We start from the raw sequence: 27,628 nt of genomic DNA, 5'->3' as shown, positions 1-27,628 counted from the left end.
TTAGCAAGGAAGAATTTGGGGAAAGACTGATCAGGCACAGCTCAGAATGGGCAAAAGGCAGACAGAACTAAAGCATCAGGATAAGGGTAGCAGATCTGACACTATCTCCAAGGCACAACTGCTTGAGTGGAAAGAAGACTTGGCAGTGACCATCAATTTACATGAACCAGGCTAAGCATTTAAGGATGCACGTGAATCTCTTAGGGAATCTCAAAACTGAGTTGTATATGTATATAAATCAAGAAAAGCAAAATGAATTCACAGGACATACCAAAAGACTACATTTTAGCTGAACATTCAAACTTTCCAAAGTTTGATTCTGAACTACCTAGTTTTACCTCTACTTCAAACCTCTGAAAAAGTAAAAAATGATCTACTCGCAGTGGTCCAAATTTGCACACTTTCCTTTAAGCCTCTGCTCATGTCAGTCCCCTTAACTAGAATCCCTTGCATCACCTCCATACTTATAAAAAAAGTATACCCATCCATCCTTTAAAGTCTAGACCAAATTCTACCATTTTCCATAAGTTTTCAGTCTTTGATAAAGCCAATAAGTTATTAAATTACTATAAACAGTCTAGCTTCAATTTTCAAGTTGGAAAGTAATTATACATACATATAATGAAGATTATGTACAACAAAATTAATCTCCTGGCATCCTATTAATCTAGTGGTAATAACATGTATCATTATTATTACATTCTATGACCATTAGGTAGCTTCATTAACAATTCTTTCCCAATAATCAAAAGCTAAAACCTCTGGTCTAGAATGGGCAGAACTACACAAGGCAGGGAGACAATCGGTCAGGATTTAGGTTGGCCTTTACTTGAGTAATAGCCTGGGAATGTAGAGACTTGGGGTGCAAGTCATCAAATGAGTCACATCTGAACACAAAAGCAATCTGAAAAAAGAATGAGATTTAATGGAAGTGAAGGGGAGATAAGTAGTAGGCAGTAGGGATGGGGAAAAGTACCTATGTTAATCAGGATGCAGTTATGATACTGGGGGATTAATGATGCTGGTGATGCTAAACTCTATGAAGCTAGGAGAGAAAGAAGAAGAAATAAAAACCCTTAAGGAAAGAAATAATTTACCAGCAACCATGCCGTTCTTTTTCCTACTAATAACGCAGGCAGAAAGTCTGGCTGATTGGTGCGATAAAACAATCTCCTGCCTACTCTGCTACCCCCCTCTATTACAATTCCACTAATGGAAGGCAAATAATGAAAACTAACCATCATTCATTCCTTATGGTGGTATTCATCAGATTACCTTTCTGACACCAAGCTGATATTATGGTTAGGGTGAGTGTTCTGACTGAACAAAGGTTAACATAATGACACATTAATGTTTAAAAAGAATTCTAAAAATAACTTTTACAAGCATTACCTCATTCATTCTTTTCAACAACCCTCGAAAGTGGGTAATAATATTATCTCCATTTTACAGATGAAGAATCTTAGCGAGATTGTCATCCTCCATAAGTGGACAACTAAAAAATATTTTATTTAGTCAAATTATTAAATGGGCATATATCTAGACCCCAAGAGGATTCAATTTGTCCATGAAGGTTTAAGTTAGTTTCTGAGAGAAATTCTAGTTCTCATCTAGTCTTAATTCTATTCTGAGCACATGCTGGGTCTCATTTAATACTAGTAGTTTCAGTTCATTTTAACTTTTCAAAGTACTATAACAATCAAAAGAGTGAATTCATCAATAATATAACCCGGAAATCTGGTGAAGATTTTTGTCTTTCAAAACCAAACTAACTCCTAAATTGAAAAATTCTAAGGATGGGCCACAAAGTCATTCATTAAAGTTCAACCACTGTGTTTTATTAAGCAAAACTGATCTCATAATCATAGCAGAGTCTTGAACCTGGTCATATGGTTTCATGCCCTCAAAATCATCCCAAATTATAAAGAAGCTCTATATATAGTATTCCACTGTTAAGATTCCTTAGCAACACATTAGCTCCGAAACAAGAGTTATTCAACTGATAATTTGGGCAAAGTCCTTTAGCAAAAAAATCGAAAAATAAAAACCTCTGAGGTTTTTTTTCTGCTTACCTATGGACAGAGGGTCTAATATAGAACACCACCAGGCTCCATTAACAGAGGACAAAATAGACATATGCGAACAATATCGAGAAAATTATTTTCTCTTAGCAATCGATATCAGAATTCTTCTTAGGGCAAGCCCTGCTTTCTCTGAGCAACACGACTTTGATCAGATATGTAAAGGTAGGGGGTAGGGATCAAAGGATGTACTCACATAACCAAAGATCACTGCTAAACAGGCATCTGAAGGAGGGGAGATGCTGGTAACTGCAGGACCTTAGTTTGATGAGCACTGAGATAGATTTGGTTATAAAAACTGGGGAGGAAAATCTGGAGTAAATCTGCATAAGAAATAAGAAATCTAAAGGTTGGGGGAAATCCAGAGGAAAAAAACTGTAAAGCAAGAGAGACTAAGTAAACAGCAAGTTGCCTCATCTCTGAACCCCCGGTGGGGGGCGCGGGGGAGGAGGGGAGAGAAAAAAATGGAATGCTAGCAGCATAGTAGCGGTGTATAACAACATGGCAACATTCAAGTTATCTGCAGTGGAGTGTGGGATGTAAACTCTCCACTACTATCAAATCTTTAGTATATGCTACATTGTCCACTAATGCTTATATAAATGAAATAGACTTTGTCAAAGGTAAGGACAAATGGTCAGCTGACCTCTGGAATGCACAATAGAATAACAAGCAATATATTATGTAGCTGGGGTTCAGTAAAGAAACATCTCTGCATCACTCTGCAAAGGATAATTTAGGGTACACAAACTATTTTACTTCCCAACCTGAGAGACATGGTAATTCACAAATCATATTTTATAATCCAAAGCAGCCATCTCAAAGTTATGTATGGTAAACAAATAAGCACATGAACAACACTTTATAGCAATTTGAGGGAAAAAAAAAAGGCTAACCTTTGGGTAAATTTCCTCCCATTTGGGGTCTGAAATTTCCCACTGATCATTACTTTAAAAAATGATTGCATGTATTTACATTTACAAATTTTATTTTGATAACTTGTGTAATTTTTGTCAAAATGTAGAAAACCTATTTTACAAATGAGAAGGTGCAGAGAAATAGAATGGTTTGCCCAGTTCACAAAGGCAGTCCAGCAGTAAGGTTATGAATAGGACTTATGTTTCTGGCCTTGCATTCCAATTCTACATATGCTATCCTGTATACTTAGAAATGAAGTAATGAAAATCTAAAAACATATACGTTTTAAAGACAACAAGGCAGAAAGGTAGGAAAGACTGTTGCAGAACAAAGCTGAAAGTGCCCTTAGTGCCATTTCTTTCTCTGTCTTTGTTTTCTAAGATAAAATAACCCCTGCCCTCAAAAAACAAGGAAGGAAGGAAAGGTGAAGAAGAAAAGAAAGAAAAGCAAGAACTCTAAACTTTTTTTTTGGTCTGGGACTAAAAGAAAACAAGTGAAATAACTGCAATTTCTGGCAAAGCCAATTTCAAATACTCAGGCTAAATAAAATACAACAATGAGCAAAAAAAACCAAACAAACATTTTTAACTGTCAACTGAAAAAAAAAGCACTCTTGAAAGTAGGTTCATGGAAATGAAAAACAATTACTGGACTGAAAATTTCAATAGAGACAATGAGTAGAAATTGGAGACCACAGGAAAACAACAAACTTATAAATCAGATCACCTCAAGGAATTCTCTTAAAATTCAAGTCTTTCCTCATCTTGCTGATTCTAAACATATAAAACCCACCCACATCTGCACCTATCCTATCCTCATACCTTTCTGTTATAATAGAGAATCTGTCCTCTCACTTCAGGTAAATACCTCTACTAAAGCTCTGGAGTCCATGCTTCAAAGGAATCTTATATGTCTTTACATGCAATGTCTTCTCAGGAACCTTATACTATTATCCTCTATCCTTTATTCCACCTCTCCCTCTCAACTGGAGTACAACTTTTAAAGACACTCAAATGTCACCCATTAAAAATACTTGTAAGTCTTTATGTGACTCATTCCCCTCTAGTTAGTTCTCCTTTCTTCTCTTTACAGTTCAACTTCTTAAAAAAAAAAAAAAAAAAAAAAAAAGCACTGATACTCCAAACTGCTGTTAGGCCATTCCACTAAAACAAACTCCCACAAGTTGCTTAATCCAATGGACGTTTTTTCACAGCAACATTCAACACAACACTCCCTCTTGAAACATTTTTCCCATTAGTTTTACAAGATGCTATACACTCCCAGCTTTCCTCCTACTCTTAGCTTTTCCATCTTTGTCTCCTTTGCAGGCCCCAAGTCCATCTCCCAAGCCATTAAATATTGACATTCAAGGTTAAATGAAGGCCCTCTTCTCACTCCACTCTGGCTGCCTTTCACATATCTGCAGCTTTTGGTAGCGAATGGCACCATCGTCTATCAAAGTGAATAGAAACCGAGGACATATCTTTCACACCTCTTTCTACTTTATCTCCCATTAGTCCATCATTAAGTCCCATGGAAAATACGCTTAATTTTTTCTCTAACACTTTAGTCTACAAGCTACCATCATCTCTCACTGCATTATTCTATACTAGCCTCCTATTTTGTCTTCATATGCTTGCCGGCCTCCTCCAATTCATTCTACAAACCAAAGCCTAAGTAAACTATTCAAAATACAAATTTTGAGGGGGAAGGTAGACGGGGGGAAGGGGAAATTTTAAATCATTTTTTCGATTAAAAAAATAATAAAAATTTAAAAAATTATTTCATAGATAAACCAAAAAAAACCTCACCAAAATACAAATTTCGCCATATCACTTCTGTACTAAAAGTGTTATTTAATGGCTTTCCACTGTTTTGTGGGGATAAAAAACTGCTTAATATAGATCACATGAAGGCCCTGAGTGTTCAGGCCCCTACAACCTTCTCCAGATTTATCTCAGTTCATAATGTCCCGTTCCTTCTCTACTCTAACTATAAGGGCTTTCTTACAGTACCTAGTACTTGTCATGCCTCTTTCCTGCAAATAAGATAAACAAATGCTACTTCTGTTACCTAAAAAGCTATTCCCTCATCTCTTATTCTAGTCAATTCATATTCTTCAGATTTTAACTCAAGTATCAATTCTTTAGGAGAGCCTCCTTCAAATACCCTAGGTCAGGGGTCCCCAGATCCCCAGCTGTAAGGAATCGGGCTGCAAAGCAGGTGAGCAGCAGGTGAAGGAGTGAAGCTTCATCTGCATTTGCAGCCGCTCCCCAGCTCTAGCATCACCACCTCAGCTCCACCTCAGATCATCAGGCATTAGATTCTCCTAGAAGCACCATTCCCTGGTACAAAAAAGTTAGGGACCAGTGCCCTAGGTCAATTCCACAAAAAATAAACATTTGCTGATTAAATGAACTATAGAGCCTATAATCAAATAACAGAAATTTTCCCTCTGCTGAAGTGCTCAAACTTGATAAGGTCACTGAAAAGTTAGCATGATTAACTGCTAAAACCCACATCTAGTTACCTACAACTGAAGAAATTCAAAGAAAAGAGAAAAAAACTAATGTAAGCTTCTAAAATCATCTTGGGTAATCCTCAAAGGAAAAAATATTATATTGGTATTAGCCATCACAACTGTAAATCTAAACCCTATCAACAGTGTTCTAAGAGTAAATATTAATGAACCTAGAATTACATAATCATCTAAACTATATTCATTTGTATAGGGGGAAAGGAAGGCGGGAGACATTTTAAGATACAGAAGGACTCAAAGTATACACTATACCTTCTTTATAAAAAATTCAAGAAAAAATTTCAGCCAAGCAAACATCTTACTATGTCTTAAAACTAAGTTAATGTCTGACTTGTCATTAAACTCTTTAATAACATTACAGAAAAAGTCCGAAGCAACGTGCTTCTTAAAAGTAAGACTCTAGAAAAACAAAATCCTAAATATATAAAGTAAAAGAACTTGGGAAATTGCGCAATTATCCAATTTAATACCAGGAGGCACTCCTTTACGTCTTTAAACCCCTCACATCAACAGCAAAGCATATATGAAACATCAAAAAATGAAATACCTTTTATAAGATTAAACTTAAAACAAGTCCTTGAGCTTAATGTCTAACTTTCCTCATTGATAAAAAAAAAAAGCGACTGTGATTAATTGTACTGTAACAAGGTAATTGTTCTGAGAATTATATAAATGAGAAGACTAAAGTTCTAGGAATACTTAGGTAATGCATTAGTAAAAATAATACTTTAGTCTAAAATCATGCTGCAGAATAAAAAAACTCTTATTCTCAGCACCAAGAAGATTATGAAAAATAAACAAGATTATTTTACTACAGAAAAATTAGCCTGTAAGGAATGTAAGGAGAAAAAAGCAGCTACCAAGCAACCAGTACTGCAATCTGGTAGCCTGAATTTGACCCTCACATACAGTTATCTTCTCTCTCTGAAAAAAAATAAGTTCTCCAGAGTCCCTACTACTATTTATTGAACACATGTAGGCTGTTTCATCTACTCTTCTGCCATGGCATCTAAGTTTGTACCATTTGGTAAAGAGGATAATACCTGTGATTGTAAAAGCATACAATCCATGAGAATTTAATCTCATTTTTCACTAATGTGGCCACCTCATCCCAAAGAGCAAAACAAAAAGATACCTGTAGTAGGCTGAATAATGGCTCCTAACTTTATCAGGTCCTAATCCTGTAAATGTTACCTTATTTAGAAAAAATCTTTGCAGATATGGTTAAATTAAGAAACTTTTGATTGGGGGCGGGGGGATTATCCTGGATTATATCACTCTAACTGCAATAGGAAATGTCCTTATAAGAGGCAGAGGAAGATTTAACACAGAGAAGGTGACGTGAAGACAGAGCAGAGATATTTAAAGATGGCAGCCTTAAAGATTACAGTGATGTAGCTACAATCCTAAGAATGCTGACAGCTACCAGAAGCTGGAAAAGGCAAGGAAAACATTCTTCCCTAAAGCCAGTGAGCACATTCCTGCCGACACCCTGATTTCAAGCCAGTGAAACTGATTTTGGACTTGACATCCAGAGTTGTAAGAGAATAAATGTATCTGAAAAATAAGAAGCTAGAATATGAAAAGTATTAACAGAGCTAAGGAAAATAATTTAAGAGATAAAGTTATTGTAATATTTTAAATGGCATGAAAAGCAATAATGAGGAGCAAAGAACCTATAGAAAATAATTTGTAAGGAGTAAAAACCAAAATTAAAAAATCATCCAGTAGCATAAGAATAAATTGATTAGAGTTGGTGGAGAAAAAGTACAAACAATACAGATCCAACAGTTGTAAAAAGAAAGTCAAATAGTGGAAGAGAAATTCAAAGACAGAAGAAATTAATACCAAACTGAGGGAAAATTTGAACTTGATAATTCAAAGCACTCATCATGTACTAGATAATTTTAGTAAAAACTGATTAATGCCAAAGCATAATTTGGTGAAGATAATGAATTTCAAGAATACAAGAATTTAGACAAAACATGACCAAAAAAACCCCCCAAACAAAAACAAATCAATCTGGCTTCAAATTTCTTTGCAATGTTAGGTGAGAGGCGATAATAAAGTAATGTCTATAAATGCTGAGGGTAAAGGAGGATATTCCAAGAATTCTATACTCAGCAAAACTGGCATTAAATGTGAAGGTAACAAGATATCATCAAATATGCCAGCACTAAAAAAATGTATCATCCATGTACCATTCCTGAAAAGCCTGTTTAATGACATATTAATGAAGATGTCATAGAATGCAGGGCTTTGCGGTAGGCACTATATACCAAGCAAATATAATCAAAAAGAAATTCAGGGTTACAATTTTAATTTCAGACAAGGAAAGCACAAGGAATTAACTAATAAACAAGATAAGTATTGTTTTTTAATCGATAAGGGTGTAGTCTAAAATTATAAGTTAACATGAATTTTATGTGCTAAATATTTTTATGCCAGATAATTCATAGCAAACCTATCAAAAATACTATATGCTGAAACCAAGATTATACATTCTGTTCAAACATGCTTAAAGCATTAATAAAAATCAAGCATTTATTGGGCTTTATATTGGAAAACGAAAGCTTTAGAGTTTCCTAACACACTCCCACCCACCCTACCCCAGGGATCAAAATGAAAAAAAGATACAAATGATACAGACCACATTACTGACTTTAATACAATAACAGTAAATATTGATAACAATAAAAAAACCTTTAAGCATCTGAAAATTGCTTTCAACTTTGCACTGAATGTCTATATTTTTACAACTACAGAATATTGAGAATCAATGAGAAAAGCCACATATCAAATTCTATGATATGAAATCTTTCTCAGGAAAACTTAATTAAAAAAAGTAAACATCAGTATTTTAAGTATTCAACACAAAACCTAAGGAAAGTTTAGAAATATATTATGAAAAATTAAGGTAAATATGATAAATTACATGAGGAAAATGAGTAAAATAGGTAAACCACTGGTTAGCCTAATTGAGAAAAACTATTATCTAAAATTAGAAACCAAACATGCTATACTTACCTCACAGATAGGAAGGTGTTCTTTGTTGTTATTGTTGTTGTTTTTTGCCTACAGAACCTGGTCTTCCTAGGTGGTCTCCCATCCAAGTACTAACCAGGCCTGACCCTGCTTAGCTTCTGAGATCAGACAGGGTCGGGCTTGTTCAGGGTGGCATGGATGTAGACTTTTTTTTTTTTTTAAACACACTGCACAGTTCTTTGCTAATAAATTTGAAAATATGGAGGAAACTAAGAATGATCTTGGAAAACTAATCACCAAATTTTTTTTTTCAAGAAATAAGAATAAATACCAGTAATTCTGGAACAAAATGAGAAAGTTATCAAAGGACTATCCCTCAAAAAAACTAGGGCTCATGAAAAACAAAAAGGCTGAAGAACATTCCAGTTTAAAGACGACCAAAGAGATATTACAACAAAGTATAATGTGTAATTGTGCACTGGCTTATATTTATTTGTGTGTGCAAAGAGGACATGTATGTGCACACACAGAGTGGGGAAAAAAACAAAGTTCATAAAACAAATGTGTCAAAATGCTAACAACTATTAGTCATTTAGGGAAATATGGACATTCACTGTATTCTTTTTTTCAATTTTTCTGTAAGTTTGAATTGTTTTCAAAAAAGTCATTAAAAAATAAAAGAGCAAGACAACTTCATAACCAAGATCTTTCAAGCCTTAAGAACATATAATTCCAAATTATCTAAATTACATCAAGAACAGAGAAAAAAACTTCCCACTTTTTACAAACATACCATAATCCTGATATAAAATTTGACTAAACACTAAAAAAACCTATAGTCTAACCATACTCATTAATACAGATGCAAAAAAAAAAAAAGTAAAATATAAGCATTTAATACAAATCACCAAGTAGAGTTTATTTTAGGAATTTAACTATAAGCCAACATTCAGCAATGTAAATATAAGTCACCTTTTAAAAAGTTCAAAGGAGAAAAGCCATATTTTCATCTCTTTGTATACTAAAAGAGATCTAATGAAATTAATTCCCTAATACAATACATATTTCAAGCCAAACAGAAAGCATAGTGATTAAAACAATTCCCAAGAAAGAAACAAGAACAAGGACACCTGCTTTTATCCCTGTTATTTAGCAACATCTAGAAACAGGGATCGATGCAGTAAGTCAAGATTTAAAAAAAGGTATAAAATTATGACACGAGATCAAATTATTATTTGCAGATGACAATGTGAAGGCAAACTCAAAACTTAAAACATTATTAGAAAGAAGACTAGAGAAAATCATAACAGACTGAGAAACCTATTAACAATAATCACTTAGAAAATAAAAATATATCTAAATAAATAATTAACAAGAAATTATTATTCAAGACACCTTTAAGAAGAGAGACTCAGGAAAAAAGACATTCCTTTTTCTTAGATAGGAAGAGTCGTTATTGAAAAGATGTTTCTCCTCCTTTTATTAATCAATAAATGCAATATAATCACAGGTAGGTCTTTTTGTTCCCAGACTGATGAAATGATTCCAAAAGTTATATGAAATAAATGTTTAAGAACAGCCAAAATATTCCAAAAACCCTGATAATTGCCAAATCCAATATTAAAAATGATTCAAATTATGATATTTAAGAGGAAACTGATCAGTAGAATAGAATCTAGACAGAGATAAACAATAAACAGTGTTAGAACAGCTGGCCTATTGTTCCACTCCTGCCCTCCCATGGAGGGTAGCTGAATCCCTATTGTACATCTTAAAATAAATACCAAGTGATTAAAGATTTAAGTTTGAAATACTACTAATAAAATCATGTAAGTACATGCAGGCAAATGTTTCTATAACCTTATGGTAGAAAAGGACTTTTTAGGTATCAGTATGACATCAATGGCAAAAAAGAGAAGACTGACTCCAAAGGCATAAAAAGTGACTCCAGAGAATAAAACCTCTAAATTATAAAACAAAGCTCATAAACTTGAATGGCAAGTATTTTTTAAAAGTATTTGCAATACATATGATAAAGTTAATGTTCCTAAAATAGACAAAAGGCTCCTATAAGACAATAAAATGAATACTTTAAAGGAAAAGAAATGGACAAAGAACATGAACAGGCAATTCAATTCATAAAAGAATACAACTGGCCAATAAATATATGGAGCAATGACCAATCTCACTAGCCATTAAACGCAAATTTATTTTTGTACATTACTTCAAAGATTAAAACTTTATAATGTCCACTATCAGCAAAAGAGTAAAAACATACGTTTCTTGTAGAGAGAAGAGTAAACTGGCACCTTTCTGAAGGATATGTATAATATACATTAATTTTAAATGTTGACTTACATTTAAATGATTTTTTATATTCACACTTTGAAGTGCTCCTCTGTATCAAATGCATTTTAAAAACAGATTAACTATAAAATGGAAAATTAAGAAGACCAAGCCACCTGCTAAAGATAAACTTAAAATACAAAGCACTTTGTGAAGATGAAACTGTGAGACTCCTGGGCTCAAGTAACAGAGATGGAGAGACGTCTACATCCTGTAGGGATAGTAACAAGGACTAAAAATGTCCCTGTACAAGGCTGGAATAGACCCCAGGCTCACTGAAGATGAAATTATGTGCCTGGTGAGCAGAAGTATAAATCTTTTAGCCTGTACCTTACTCTTGGAGAGATTAAGCCTGATCCTGATGTTATCAAGAATCAGGGAACCAAGCCTCCAATACAAGACATGGTTTCACAATGGGCAGCCTAGGGCCAAGAAGTAGGCACATGCAAATCACTGGATAAGAAAGGTGAAAAGAAAACAGAACAAAAAAACGTCTGTTTAATATGAGACTGCAAAACCAAACTCCAAAACACACGAGGAAAACTAAACTAATAAAAATTAGCCAACAAAATCAATAATTGTAGAATTCAATCTAGAAGAAAAAATAATATGAAAATAAAATATGTGTTTAGGCTCCTTCTAAAGTTAAAAAGAACAGTAGACATGAAGAGAGGAAAAGAATCTAATAAAGCTGGAAATCAAACCAGAGTAAGTGGCTATTAAAGAGAAAGAGACAGAGACAGAAAGCAAGAGAACTTGAACATGAGAAAAATATTCACTGAAAAACAAACACTGAGGCCACATTAAACTCTAGATGAACAAAGCCAAGGTATCAGTGAATTGGAAAATGATACCTAGGAAATGCTTAGAGCATAATGCATAGGTTAAGAAATACGGAAAAGCAATATTCAAAGAAATGAAGGCTAAGAAATTTTCTAGAACTAAAGATGAGTCTTCAGATCAACAATGGATTTCAGGGTACCTACAGGTAATACAACATACACACACCTAGGCACATCATGGGAATGTGTTCAGGACATCAAGAATGGTAAAACAAACAAATACTAACATTTATATCATTCTTAAAATATGCAGGGCTCTGTCTTAAGTGCTTTAAATATGTTAATGTAATCATCACTACAATGATATAGATGTTATTTCATTAACTCTATTTAGAACTTGTCCATGGTCACAAAGTAACAGTGGTGCCAGGATACAGAACAGGAATCTTTTTAAAAACTACCAGAGAGAAAAATTATATACAAAGGCCTAACGATTAGGTAGAGACCAGATTTTTCAGAGATACAACTTAGCTAAGTTTTATAATACAATGAAATAATATCTTGAGGGGGGGAAATAATATCTTGGTTAATAGTTCTATTAACCAAGAACTATTTATTTGCTAAAAAAAGAAAGTAATGTATAAAATATACTTTTAGACAACAACTAGCCATCCTCTGCTAGCTACTAAAAAGATTACTAAAAAATACCTTTTAGCAAGAAGAAAGGTGAACTCAGGAGTGAGATACAAGGAACAGTAGTATTACAGAAACTGGCTAATTAAATTAGGTATTAACTATAAAAAAGTGAAGGCTTTTTTAAGCTACAAAAAGGGGAAATAAAGTTGTAGGCAATTATACAGATGATAGGAGGGATGTTTACTGTTCAATCAAATATGAGCTTATAAAAAAATCATCAAATATTCTAGGAAACAAACTGCCAAGAGTAGCAGTTAACATATAATAATATAACTTGTTAAGACTTCAGATAACTGGAATTAACAAATATAATAAATAACTATGTATGAAATGTTTAACAAGATTAAAAAAAAGAAAAATGAAAGAAATTATTAAAAAATTACCAGGCAAATTGAGAATTAAATACCATTTTTTAAAAAAACTGTTATTATTAAAAATTCAAAGAATGACTTAAACAATGGATTAGAAACAAATCAGCTCACTGAGCTGAAGGATGAAAAAATAATGTTCACTTCAAAAAAACCTACAACCAAAGGACAGAAAGGGGAAGGAGAAAAAAATCCTCCAACAATACTAAGTAGCTCCCCTACAGAAACATGAGCTAAGAAATTTAAGATTTGGACATTGTATACCCTGGAAGCGTAGGAGCTATAACATCTCTGTTCATGTCAATTCCCTGCAATGGGCTACGATTAAGTACTCTAGACTCTACTATCAACAGAGAATCAGAAAACAGCAGCAAAATAAGAGTACCTTAATTCTATATAGTAAAGCTTAATCTCATTTAACAAATGCTCTTCTGGTATTTCATTTTTTCTAAATATATGTAAATCACAGCAATCTTTAAATTCTCACACCTAACTTTAGAGGTACAAATTTCTTACAGGGTTCATTAGTTTGCAGTTCACAGGGCCAAGGTCTAGGTTTATTCCAGTCTAAGGACTAAATTTTCACAGGTTTTTCTGGTTAGATGTTCTTTTAATATAGCTCAATCAGGATGTGGTTCCACAGTGTAGCGGTTAGCATGTGTGCTTTACATGCAGGAGGTTCTGGGTTCATGCCCCAGTGGAGCCATGGTCCATGGTCCACGGCCATGCCACCCTGAACAAGCCAGATGTCTGATCTCAGAAACTAAGCAGGGTAGGGCCTGGTTAGTACTTGGATGGGAGACCACCTAGGAAGACCAGGTGCTGTAGGCATAGATAATAATAAAAAAATAAAATAAAATAAAGCTCAATCCTATAGTCAAGTTAGTTAAATTAACAACTATTCTTAAGCTTCTCCTACAATGTAAGTAATCTATGAAACAGGTATGAAGATATACAGTTGACTCTTGAACAAGGAAGGAGTTAAGGGCACTGACCCCTCCATGCAGTTGAAAATCTGAGTATGACTTCTCTCCTAAAACTGAACTGCTGTTGACTGGAAGCCTTACACAGAGTTGATTAGCACATTATTTTGTATGTTACATGTTTTATATATTGTAATTTTATGAAAGCAAGAGAAAATATTAAAATCATAAGGAAAATACATTTACAGTATTTATTGAAAAAATCCACATATTAGTGGACCTGCAGAGTTCAAACCCATGTTGTCAAGGGTCAATGTATATACAGTTCTTTTGTAAAGAAAGGAATACTTGTTATTAAAACAAATTATACACACATTTTGTGAACTTGGTTTTATTACTAAATTCATATAAATCATATATTTTCTTAATAAATCTCAATTGTTCTAAAAAAAGGTAACCTATCTTCATCACCTGCTCCTTAAAAAAGCTGTATAGAAAAAACTGTAGGCAATATGTCTGAACAAGGAACTGAATATAGGGTTTGAAACATACCCAAGTGATCAAATGCAGGTGCTAACAGTTCCTATTAGTCTGTACTCTCCTCATCCCAAATTTCCAGTTTGCTTATGAAAGGACTCTACTCATTTTAAAACTATATGTAGGATTCTGCCTCTTTTAGGGCACTTTTACTGACTGTCCCTAAAATCTCGCTAACAGTTCTAATCCAACCAGAAGGCCCCTGATTTATCAACTCAAATAGGACGTTCTTTGGCAGTGGCAACTTCTCAATTAGTGGCTGTACTCTGGCTAACCCCAAGAAGATAGTGCCTTTAATTCTCTGTAGGAATTCTCTGAAGAATAATCTCAAGGTGAAATGGGTTTCCTACTCTGAAGATCTTCAAACAATCCGAAAGACAAAGGATGGATGACCCATGACTGTAGTTCAGCTTCAAAATTCCTACAGAGTTCTGGAAAGATATTATTAAGGGTACTAATTCTCATCAGAAAATGAAATTTTCATGTGTGCTTCACTGACATGTGACTAAAATTCAAAATTCAGAACTGAAAATTTAAAAAAATTTCACCTTTCTTATCTTCTATTACATTATAACATCTTTGCCTTCTATTATTTCTTCCCTCTAGGTTTTATTCTCTTAAACAGCTGCCAAGTTTTATTTTTCTGCCCACGAAGTCAATCTCCTTGAAAAATTTACACCATTTCTATTATTGCTCTTATCACCTTGTCCCTCCCCAGCCTGAGTAATCTCTTCTATATTCCCTTTTCTTGCTTTTAATTCTTCCTCATTCTTGGGTTTAGGGGAATGAGAAGGTAGAGTTCAGGCAAGCCAGCTGCAAAGGGAACCATTCAGTAAACTCAGCAAATTTGTTTTAGAGGTAGAAGAGAAATGGCTACTATGGCAAAATTTTAGGGAAACCTGAGGGGCTACTGAGCAATCCACAGTGAAAAATATTACTGAAGGTGAGCACTAACAGTACATATTGACTGAAATTGTAATACTAGTGAAGAGCCCAATTCTTGGTTTAAATTTGGATACAGTCTCCAAAGCACTGAATAATTTTTCCTGGTCAGAGAAAGAGAAAGCAACCATTATTTAAGCTATAAAAGGAGGCTAAATTATTCATACTTGGCTATTATCTCAGGATATACATAAGACGTTGATAAAGGCTAGAAATCATTAAAGTTATCTGGATTCCACCAATATAAAATATCCCAAAGACAAAAACCTACAGAAACAGAAAACAGAAGAGTGTTTGACAAAAGCTGGGGGAAGAGCATGGGCAGTGACTGTTAATGAGTACAAGGTTTCTTTTGGGGTTGATGAAAATATCCTAAAATTAACATTGTGGTAATGACTGTACAATTCTGTGAATATGCTAAAAACTACTGAACTCTAAATTTTAATTGGGTGAATTTTATGCCATGTGAGTTATATCTCAATAATGCCATTTAAAAAGATAACTATGGTTTTACATGGTTTTCTGTATCTGTATTTTATTTTACATAAAAAAGTTAAAAAAGATGACTACTATAGACTATAGGTAGTAATATGGAAAACATTATATTGAAATGTTTTCAAAGATTAAGAGTTACCTGAAAATTTCTCAGCTGTTCAATATTTCTTTACCTTATAGCTTCAACTAAATATTTCACTCTTTCAATTAAATATTTACGTAACATCCTCCAACAAACCAAATATCAACCAAATGAATTCTAATGCAAAAGACTGTTACCAAGTTAAATACCCTAACTTAAATGCCCTAAATTAACCTTAAAAAGGAAATTTCAAAAAGTAAACCAAAACTGACCAATCGAACCAACCAAAGTAAAGCAGATAAAGCTCTTCTATGCTAAATAGTATTTCCATAAAGCACATGACCCAGGTCATTTTTGCTACCAAAAATTAAAAAAAAATTAGTTTTCACTGAATTAGATAAAAGCATACAAGCACCTAAGCCACAGTTTGCAGGTATTAGTAGCAGTTTCAATTACACAAAATGTGTGAGACAGTTTGCCACTTTTCATGTTTCCTTCACGTTTCATGATTTTTAATGTATCACCATCTTCTAAATATGTGCTGGGATCTGAATTATATACTTGAGATAGTCTTAAATTTCTACAAAGGTATGCACTGTACAGTTTTAAAAAGTAACCTTTAGAAGTACATAGTACCTGAAAAATATCTAAGTTAAATTTAGTTGGAGGATTCTAGTGACTAGAAAAAATTAGATACTGACCTATTTTCCCTAACAATTATAGTACAAGCCAAACACTGAAAAGATTTAGAGGGCATAGAGCTATCTAGTTTATAAAGTTTCCTAAGAATGTTTTGGTATTCACAATCTCAATTTGCCTCATCTGTTAATTATTTCAAATTTCTCAGTTTTGGATAACTTGTATACAAACTGAGAAGTGGATTCAATTCCCAGTTTGCTATTTGTTAATCCTTGCATACGGGAGGATTCAGACTCAGACTGACCCAGAAAACAGTAACTGACTTTCTCAGCCAGTCTACCCGTTTTTCTTTTTCTTAAAACAAAACCCCTCATAGAGAGCATTTGTAAGTGTTTGCTGATAACCTCGTATATTTAATTTCAAAGAAGAGAAAATAAAACATTCAATGTAAATATGGTAAAAGGTCCAATCACTTACAAAATATGTGGGGATTCTAAATATTTGACACATATAAATAAATGTCCTGCTCGAAAAAGGACCAAAAAGTATTTGTCTCTAAGAAACAGACTTCTGTCCATACATTCTAACATTTTTAAAACAGAATCATTCACTGAATCTATAAACAGTGGCATGAGATGCTTTGTGTGTATGGAAAAGGGTGCTGGGAAAGACACAGAGAAAAGGTGTTTTTGTTTTTTTTTAAGTGAAAGTTCTAATAGACACACACACACACACCCCCTCCCTCCCTCCTATACTTGATTAGCCACACCTCAAATGACCTGGCCCAAAATGAATTTCTCAACTCCCTACCACTTCTACTTAGTTCCCTCAGGAAATAAATCTACCATTAGTCATGAGCTCACAGAATCCTCTATTTTCCTTATCAGAGCACATAAGACCCTGTAGATGAATTCTCACTTTAGATTTTAACATCTATTGAGGGAAGGGATCATGTCTTTTTTATTCATAGTACTTACCTCTTAGTGACACTTGATTAATATGTAGGGCAAATGATTGTGACTTCTCCCTTGTCAACAGAGTTAGGAATTCTTTTCTACCCAGGTACTCCCATAGAAGTTGACCTACAAACGGTATTCTACCATTTTCACTTTGTTATTCTATGGAATACATACTGTTAAGCTTTTAAATCTCTACAAAAATATAACTGATTTCTAATAAGAAAATATTGGACTCTAAAACAAATCTGCAGCTTACTAATCAAAAACTTGATTTTCAGATTACTGTTCATTAATGACTTTTAAGTTTCTCAACGTCATTAGATACACTCTACTGAAAAATGCCATGTAAGATATATTGGAGGGGACAAAAGAGAAAATATGTAGTTTTGACCAGAGGTTAGAGCGCATACATTCTTTCCCTATTTATCTGCTCATTCATTCAACATTCATGAATGGGTAAATTTTTTTAAAAAGTTTCTATGTGAGAAGCAAAGTATAAGGTCATTTAGACACAAGGAATAATTTCTGGGAACTAGGAAATTCACTTTCAATGTATTTTAAACAAAAATATCTTTAACTTAGCCTGGGAGTTCTACTATATAAAATGAATAATCTCATCTGCACTTAAGGAGCTCCTTATTCTACTGACTAGCAAACCAGTACAAGATCACACTAGATGGCTTAATAGGCTTAGAGTATCAGGAAGCATTTATACAGATGGAGAAAATGAAGATGACAGATATGGAGTAACAGAGGCTTAAGCTGTGGGTTGACCACAGAACAAAAGCTGTCAATTCTAAGATCAGCCCCTTGACATCCAAAACAGGCTTACAGACTCTCAGCAAGGATAATATTCTACTGTTTCATAAAAAGTGAAAATTTTATTTACTACTTATTTACATTTTGAGACATGATGTCATATTGCAAAGATGTTTTTCTAAAGCTTGGTTAAGGTTTATGATTGTTTGCAAACAAAAACAAAAAATAATAGTCTTTCTTTACTTATCCTTACCATTAGTATTTTCATTTCTGAATTCTGTTAACAAAGGTAAGTAAGCTGTATCTCCTACAGACGTAATGCCAAATTTGATGCACTTTTTTTTTTTACCACTCATGCTAAAGCAAAGGAGCAATGCTAAAAAGCCAAGACAGTCAAATACGTAATGATTTCTGTTCTTATTCTTTGAAAAAGCATGACAGTTCTTGAATAACATATTTTTTAAATAAAAAAAAAAAGCAAGCCACCTACAGCATGACTCAAAACAAAAACCAAAAACCTTGTTTATCTACATCGCTGCCTGAAACACTGATCACTGATGAATATAAAGCACAAGCCTAAATTTAAACTGGATTATACATGACCTATGCTCTCTTATAGTCTACTATATTTTTGGCTCACATTCAATTTTCTTTGCCATGTGTTCATCAGAAAATGAGCAGAGAGACTACTAAGATTAAGCAATCATATACTGAGTACCCATTTAAACCAAATGGTCTCTGCTTTCAAAGATTTTTAATAAATCTTAATGTTAAAATGTTCCATCTATAGTATAATCTCTATTGTAAGCCCAAGTAGGTAGCTTGTATTAAAGACTATCTTCTTAAATTCATTAAAAATTTCATTGACTAAAGGACTAATGAAATCATTTGTCAGTGGGTTGCAAAGTAGTGAATATGAATAAAATAAGCCATAAGGCAAAATTGTGTATGGCTTGTGGTACTAGTTGTATGATAACTATATCTCATATGCTTTTTTATATTAAGAAATTTTATAATTCTTCTTGGTGAAATGTTCTAAAGGGAGCTGACACGACAAGTGATTCTGTGCTTTTCAAATTTAGTGTACACTTCCATCGTCAGATCCCAGCTCAATCACAAGATTCACTTTCTGGGTACAATGGAAGTGTAGTCATATCCTTCCTATACAAACATTTTCTAAGCTATCACAACTGCCAACAGGTTTTCTTTTAAGTGGCAATAAAACTGCAGCAATGCACATATTTATTACTTTGAAAAGTCCAATGACATGTGTTTGGCTTCTGTAATTAGCTGTCAAACTTTGGACGAGTAACTTAACTTCTGTGTCAATTTCCTCATCTATTAACACACAGGCAATAACAGTATCTCACATAGATATGAAGATTTAATGAGATAATTGAAAATTCCTATGATAATGCTTGGCATATAAATGCTCAATAATGTTACCTATCATTGTTACTAGCTAATGTCAGGGCTAGAAAAACTTAAGAGGCACACAAAGAATCTAATCCATGATTCTGGTCTCCTTAATATCATACTCTGAAAAATGGATCTAAGCAGCTACAGACTACCTATATAAAATTACCTATTTAAAAATTTCATGAAAGAAATTTTACTATATATTTTCTAAATACTAGAAATAGTTTAACAGTTTGATAAGGTATAAAGTTTAGCTTAGTTTATATGAACACAAGACTACTCATAAATTAGACATTTGTTCAGTTCACATTCAATCAGTTGATAGTTATTTCTCTTCTTTAACTAATAAGTTGTCTAAAAGGAAGCCTAGTTCATAATATTTGCAAATGTAACTCTGGAAAGAGATGCATAATTATGAATATCCTGTTAACCTTGGAAGCCCAAACACAGGAAATTAGAATGAAACCTTTAGGTCCAGAATCAGTCAACTAATTTTCCAACGTAAACTCTGGCACATTTCAGATTTGTAGAATCTTTACTCTTAAGTATCTAGGTTCAGCCATAAGTGTCTGCTCCCAGAAAGCTCAACTTCTTTTACCATCTCCTACAGTAATCACTCCCACTCTCAGGTAGATTTTGCCTAATGCTTAACAGAATATCTGAATGTCTACTACACACAAGGCTTTGGATATAATAAAAAGTTACTGTATTTTGCCCTTCAGAATTTTATAATTTAACTGAACACACAATTATAACTAAAACACAAATATCTAGCAGTAAAGTATATGATTAAAGCCATACAAATAATACAATAGACACTGCTCTAGAAGTACAGAGAAAAGGAGAGAAAATACTCTGGTGATCAGGCATGGTTTTATGGAAGAGAAAATACTAGAAATGAGCTTGATAAAGGAGAAAACAAACTGGAGAAGGAAAGGCAAGAATTCCAAGCTACCAATTAGCATGAGCAAAGATCCACTAAAAGTATAGGGCGTGTCCCAGAGATGGCAAGTGTACCAGTTTGGTTGAAATAGATCAGTCCTGAGGTCCAATTATGGAAAGTGTCAAAAGCCAAACCAAGAATTCTGAAGTTTATTCTAGAAGCAAAAGAAGACACTAAGTATACTGAACAGGTAAATATGATGAAAATAATATTTTAGGAAGAATTTTATGATGTTTATAGAACGAGGGAGGGGGGAGATGCAGTACAAGATGCTGGTAGGAAAGACCAGTTACGAGTTCTAAAACCATGGTTTGGATATGAGGTAATAAGACCGGAACTTTTCCAATTCTTCAACTTTAAATTACCAGGACCCATATGCAAAGCTTTAAGGCCTTTTATGAAGACTCTTTATTTCTTCTGAACAGGAAGAAATGAGTTAGAATAATTTAGTTTTCTTACTTTCATCATTTACTATAGCAGTATCTTCTTGCCCATTTCTAATCATGACCTGTTAACTTCTCTTCAAAATACCAACCCTTGAATTTCCCTCACTTTTCTAGTCTGAATATTTGCCTTTGCTTTACTTTTTATCCTCTATTTAACCATCTACTCCTACCTAATCATTAACTCCATGACTTCTCTCCAGCTTCATATAAATAAATCTACTCACACTCAACTTCCTCTTCCAGTACCTCTTAACTTTTAGTCTATTCATATACCAGTTCTATATACTCACAACCTTTACAACCTCTTCTAAAGTCTCTATTCACTTTCTGATAATTCTTATAGCTTCCAGTCTCACTGCTAAAACTATATTCAAAGACAACCATCTCACACTCATTAAGTCTATATTCCCCCTCTAAGAATCTCAAGATTTCATATGTTAAGTAACAGCAGTCACCATATTTCTTTGGTACTTTCTTCATGGTAGAAAATGTCAAGTGCTTTGCACAATTATTTCATTTAATCTCAAGACTCCCTTATGAAAAAGCCTTTTCCATCTGACAGATAAAACTGAGTCTCAGAGAAATCAAGTAGTAACTGCCCAAGATCACCCCACTAAAATACTTTATCTTTTCCTCTCTGCAGCCTTCACTGTGGCTCTACTATGTGTACTCAGAACCATTTCTCTTAGTTCTTCATTAAGGATATCAACCATTTGCAAATTAACATTTGATTCCATTCCTCAATTTGAACAATGATAGCTAAAGATATAAAACTGTTTAGCTCTGCTGATTTTTGAAACTTTTGAATGAGAATATGAGTTTCTTAAATCTTTTTTGAATGTTTTAGAAGAGATCCTGGCATAAGAAGTCTTAACTAAATTTATAAAGACTCGATTCAAGGTATCTGGATCAGAAGTATTAACATCAGCTTTTCAAAATTTGACTATTAGGAACAAGAAGGCTCATCTAATTGGGAAAAACCTACTCGAATATTTTGAAAATAATTTTGTATCTACACAGATCTGATTCTGACATGTAACTTAGGTTCTCTAAGCCTACATTTCTTCATTTGTCAAAGATAACATCATATATTTTAGAGAGCTGCGGTGAAAATTAAAGCCTGACACAAATAAATGACCAATAAATTATGGCTTTTATTATTCACTTTCTTCTGATCTAAAAGTAGATTGGTCTCATAGGATTTTAATTCAAATCATATCAGCCACAAAAACTCATTTAATGACTTTCAAACAAGATCCTAAATACAAATATTACATAAACTTGGTCAATGGATTCCAAATAAACATATTAAGAATTATAAAACTCAAGCTCTATCCTGTATCATACATTTTACTCAAGAATGTTTAAAACAGTTCTAATTTTATAAACACAGTATCAATAGTCTACTTTATTAATATATGCTAACATCCAGTACCTTTCCCTCAGCTTCCTACAAAAATTGTAAAGTCTATTATATTTTAGATAAAGGTATATGGAAACTCTCACCTCTCATAACTGTTTATTTTTCTCTAGCTCCTCCTATCTGCCTCAGCAAAAGAAAAGCTAGGTAAAGAGATTATCTAGGTAGTACACAGATAGCTAGGACATGCAAAGGTCAAAATCATCAAGAAATATATCCTGAAGACTCATAATAAAATGTAAAATTGTTACTTGTGTAATACGGAGCACACTAGATATTATAAGGAGGAAAAGAATATTATCAACCTTTTGATTCAGATATAATTTAACCCAAGCTTCTTTCATATAAGGTGGTTAATAATCCCTGTGGAAATTCAGAGAATTTATACATCCTGGCTAATAATGAAATAACAAATGAAGCAACTGAATTTTTAAAATGTTGATATCAACATTATTTGAGATGGAAAAGAGAATATATTCAGATATAAAGTTACCCAAGGTATAGGAAAACAGAAACTTTTACCTACCTAGTTGCCTTATAACACGTTCCCCCCACCCCGCAAGGTCCAAATATTTCACAGGGCCACACCTTGTTTTATCTTCTTGCTTAACTACTTTCTTCCTCTGATCTGCTTAAGAATGAATAGTAGTCAAGAGTACCACTCAGGGTCGGGGCCCAGGCAAGAGTTAGATGATCATTAGGGGTGACCATCAAAATATTAGCTTTCAATGAATTATTTTTCCATGATCACAGACTTACACCTTAAGAAATTAATCCAGCTCTCTTCGGTGAGCATTTCAGGGATAACAAGCTCCCTGTGGACTTAAGTCAGCCTTGAGTTTTAAATTATTAAACAGATTCATAGTTAAATCAGAATTGGTTACATATCCTATCAGCCATTATAATAAACGGTTCTGGGTGTAATCTGAACAAATTCAAAGACTGTAGGTTTTTAGTAACTGCTTATCGATATTTACCATACGACAACATGATGTTGCTATAGATTTCTGTGAAAAAATTAGGTATTACAGAACAAATTTTCAAAGGTTTATTAATAAGATAAGCAAGACCCAGTTGAACTGAAAAACCTTCACGTGTTCTTAAAATGCCTTTCACATCAAACTACCAAGGGTCCTGTGATTGTTCAAACGTGTAGTCTCAACCATCCTTTGTCTACTGTGGAATTTTTAGACTTCCCAATCTCAACAGAAAAATCAATAAAGGCCACCTACAGGAATATCTTTCCTAAAGAACAATCACCAACTTAAAATTCTTTTAAATAAAACAAAACCTAGAAAGATAATCAGATTAGAATGCTGAAACATTTAAGTACATACTAGGCATTTGGTCAAGGCATACTGAATAAACAATGTTAAGAGAATTAAAAAAATTTAACTGGACAGTACATTTGATATTATAATCTACCCCTTTGGCTTTACCGATTTGTAAGCTGGGACTCAAAAGGTTAAAGGACTTGTCCATGGACACAGATATTTGGAGCACAGCCATGTCTAAACAATTTTTGTCTCCTAGAGCAGTGTTCCCTTCAACAGTTTATACTGTAATTATGGTCATCGCTTCAGCCTTTCAAACTAAAATATAAACAGATGCAATCCGTGTTAAAAATATATATACACACATATACATATATGCCATGTAAAAAAAATTTTGATGACAGTAGCATTCAATCATGTTATTTCTCATATACTGAGGTACCCAGCCAAACTTTACCAGTCTTAATCTCTCTCCCATAATGACTTCACTAATATGAAAAATGTTTAATGATATCAAACAAAAAATGTCTTAAGCAACTTCCACGTGCAGTTCATTATAGTTCTGATGGGACTACTCCAACTTGCAAGTTAAAAGTAATCATCCCTACATGACTGAATGTTTAATCAGATATATGAGAGTTACACATAACATAATTATAACATCAGGCAAGGAATGTTACTTTGTGCTTCAACTTATTTACTGGCAAAGGAAACATTACATCAGTAAAGGTAACATCTGTGATTAGAAAACTGAAAGTGGGGTGGGTCACTAGTCAGTTTTCTAATCTGTAAAGAGTTACAGGACTATAATCTTAGAGAAAGGCTCAATATGTAAAAAGACAAAAGTATAAAAGTGAGGTTGTTTCAGTTAAAGAGTTGAGGAGCAAGTCCTGCTGGACTGAGAGCCCCTAAGGTTCAGTAGAATACTGTCTAAATAAATAAATCCTCTGACTCCTCAGAGCTCTTTGCATCTAAACAGTGGTTATGTTTAAAATTCCAACGTGCAAGCTGGAAAGGAATAAGCCTTTCCCTCAAAACAATTTTTAAAATTTCTAATCTTACAATATAAAAATCATTTACTCTGGGAAAATAATACCTATCTTCCATAGATTTTTACACCTCTCACACTCCTTCCAATCATTTCTTAAAACGAATTCGGCTCATTATTCCAATTGCAAAAAAAAGGGTTGGAGGTGAGGGCGGCACATAGATTTCTTGGTTTGGACAACTGGAATATGATCTCTATGGATTTCCTAAGCACCATGCGGTGCTTGAGAAAAAGGAAAAATAGCTTAGGTGATGAAATTTTCAAAATGCATATAAAAGTGTGCTTGGTAGATGGCTCTCCACAGCCAGCTGTCTTTCAAGAAAATATTTCAAGTCTACAAGCAGAACAGAACCATACCTCAACGAAGCTCTAACATCAAGAACTTTTACCCACACAATTTACACGGTTAAAGAGATGAAAAAAATCTGTGTGATTTACTTCAATGGATTTGTTCGATGCCTTAATAATGAATGAATTGGAGGCATCACTGGCTTGAGTTCTGAAAGAGCCTCACTCTCAGCTCTGCCCCCTATAAAACCCGAAGCAAATTCTACAGAATTTGGGTTTCCAAGCTAAGCCCGGTCCAAAGGACGCCTTCTCCCGTCTTTCTCCCAGTCGCCAACCCCCAACCCCCGGGGTGGAAGACCAGGGCAGCTAGGGCAGCCAAAGCAGCGCGGCCGCGAGGGTGGGAGCGCCGGGAGCCCCCCTCCCCGCCCAGGAAAAGTTCCGCCGGCCGGTCTCGGGCCAGGCCGCCTTGCGGCTCTCGCCCGCGTCGCCAAGGCAAACACCCAACCCAGCCCAGGAGGCCAGAGGGTCGCGCCCCCTCCCCGCGTCGCCGCCACAAACACTCCGCCCCCGCCTCCCCGCCCTCGCCGAGCGTTAACCCCTCGCCGTCCGCCGCCCGGCTCCGGGAGGAGGCCGGGCCAGGGGGTGGAGTTGTCGCGTCTCCTCCCGGGAGCGCCAGGGCAGACGCCCGGCTTGTTTACAGGCCCCAGGCCTGGCCGCCGCTGCCGCCGCGCAGGCCCGCGTCGCCCGCCCTCGGCCCGAGTGTCGCGCTTACCCGGAGCAGCCGCAGGCGGGCAGGTCCCTGGTCGGCCGAGGCGGCGGCGGCGGCGGCGGCGGCGGCCGGGGAGGGGGCGGAAAGGGGGTCACCACCGCGGCGGTCGGCCAGGTCAGGCAGGGGAGGGGGCGGAGGAGGGGAGGAGCCGGGCTGCGTCCGGGCCCCCGGCTCTCGGCGCTCTCGCGGCTCAGATCATCCGGGCGTTGGAGCGGGAGGCGGAGAGCGGGTCCCGGAGGAGGAAGAGCCGAAGACTCATTGCTTTCGCGCCCCACTAGACTAGCGCCCCCCCACCCCCCCTCCCCAACCACCCGTTCCCGAGCTGCAGCTTCCCGAGCACCCGAAGCTGCGGCCCGGGCCGGCGCGGAGGCCACTGCTCCCTCGCGCGCTCCCGCCCCTAGCGCCGCTGCCGCCGCCGCCTCGAGCGCGTCCCCGCGCAGGCGCGCTCACGACGGCGCCGTGCTGACCCTCCCCCACTCCTCCGCCCGCCCCGCCCCGCCGGCTGAGCAGCCGCTAGAGCTGCGGCGCAGCAGCTGGAGAGACCCGGATGTCGTTGGGCAGGAACTGCGGCGGGGGCTGGCGGGCGGAGGGGGGAGGGGCGGCCGCAGATGACGCCACTGTCCTACCCAGGTTTTCTAGTCTAGGTTCCCTTGCGGCCTGGGCCCCACGGTGAAGCCGTCGGGAGCATCTGAATCCCGGATCAGACCCGGGACCGGAGCCTTGAGCCCAGGCGCCGGGGACTGAACGGAGAGTGAGCCTGTTAGGAGTCCCAGGAATCGGAAGCCTCTCCAACCCGGCAGTCTGCCGAGCCAGGACTCGGAAGCTCTAAGGCGTCCGGGCCTCCCGCCCCAGCGCTTCCACCTGTCTGCAAATAAACACCACAGTCACCGTGAAAACGCCGTCCACGGATCCCCTAAGACCGATCCCGGCCTTTCGACTTATCTCGAGCTCAGTCGCGGCCTGTTCACGGCTTAGCTGCTGCGGCTCGAACACGCTCTGAGTCCCAGGCCGCCGTCAGACCCCCTCCCCCCACCCCCCAGGACTCCACGTCTCCAGAGCCATTCTCCCCCAGTGATCCTGGGAGGCCCACGCGGGTGCCCCAGCCATACACTTCGCGTCCCAAAAGGCTGCAACATATGCTAACCATCACCGCCCACCCACATACGCGCACAGGGCACATGCTGAATTGCTGGTGGGTTTTCTGTATAGCTGTAGCTCGTGGGGTCCCACATTGTATATATTTGCATGATTCTGTCACAGGGAACCTCCAGCGACCTCCAGTGAGTGCAAAGGAATGGAAGATTTCTCAAAATGTGGAGGATACTTAGAAACGTAACAGCTGCTTCTATGAAGAGTTAGAGATGAGCTAACTCTGATTGAAACTGCACGTGCAGGCGTCCAAAATCCAGTTTAGCTAGCTCGACTAGGGAAAACCCGACCCACGCGGTTTGCAGACGCCGGGGGATAGAATGACAAACCCTAGCAGGCCAATGAATCAGAACTGGGGAGCAGTACATCACCAGCACGGGTTCCCATTGGCTGGGGTGCCTTTCCTTCTTGTCAGAGGCTTAACCTGTTCATAGATTTGACCTACACCACATTTGCAGGAACACAAGTTTAAAAGAAAAATCCATGTTTTAAAAAAATGCTCTGGTATATACAAAAACAAACGAACAAACAAACAAACAAAAAAACCAAATACATGCTTCATTGTAGGAGACGACTACTTTAAAAGAACACGGAAAATATTAGCCAAATTTTGTTCTGGCCAATAAAATGGTCAATTTGTGGCGAGGCCTCTCCGTTTTACCTCAGGAGCTCACTGTAGCAAGTTGTACTCTACTGCTTTGTATCTCCTAAAACCACTCTGTTGCCCCAGCTCAGAGCAGAAGCAACCTATTGTTTTGTCTTTCTGTCACCAGCAAACATTTAGCTGCTTTTAAAGCTGTGAAAGCCATCTCCAATTTTTT

The 27,628-nt window shown here is 36.2% G+C and overlaps 1 protein-coding gene and 2 pseudogenes across 2 annotated transcripts in view; 1 reads left to right on the top strand and 2 right to left on the bottom strand.

The window, feature by feature from the left end:
* Positions 1 to 25,971, bottom strand: part of PPM1A (protein phosphatase, Mg2+/Mn2+ dependent 1A) — a 41,518-nt gene extending 15,547 nt beyond the window's left edge. The window contains exons 1-2 of one of the 2 annotated variants that reach the window (XM_039864265.1): positions 25,662 to 25,961; positions 23,719 to 23,871 (exon numbers count right to left, since the gene is read on the bottom strand). In XM_039864265.1, the coding sequence (XP_039720199.1) occupies positions 23,719 to 23,788 (70 nt within the window). In that variant the 5' untranslated portion in view covers positions 23,789 to 23,871; positions 25,662 to 25,961. Of the gene's footprint in view, positions 1 to 23,718; positions 23,872 to 25,661 lie in introns of both variants that reach the window. The other variant, XM_039864275.1, reaches the window with a different exon arrangement.
* Positions 8,611 to 8,729, bottom strand: LOC120604027 (uncharacterized; annotated as a pseudogene).
* LOC120603985 (uncharacterized) lies at positions 13,431 to 13,546 on the top strand (annotated as a pseudogene).
* Positions 25,972 to 27,628: the final 1,657 nt, after the last annotated feature.

The sequence above is a fragment of the Pteropus medius genome, unplaced genomic scaffold, assembly GCF_902729225.1.
Source record: "Pteropus medius unplaced genomic scaffold, Ma_sr-lr_union100, whole genome shotgun sequence".
Taxonomy (NCBI): Eukaryota; Metazoa; Chordata; class Mammalia; order Chiroptera; family Pteropodidae; genus Pteropus; species Pteropus medius.
The sequence above is the reverse complement of the archived record's forward strand: the minus strand, read 5'-3'. Positions and strand labels throughout refer to the sequence as shown.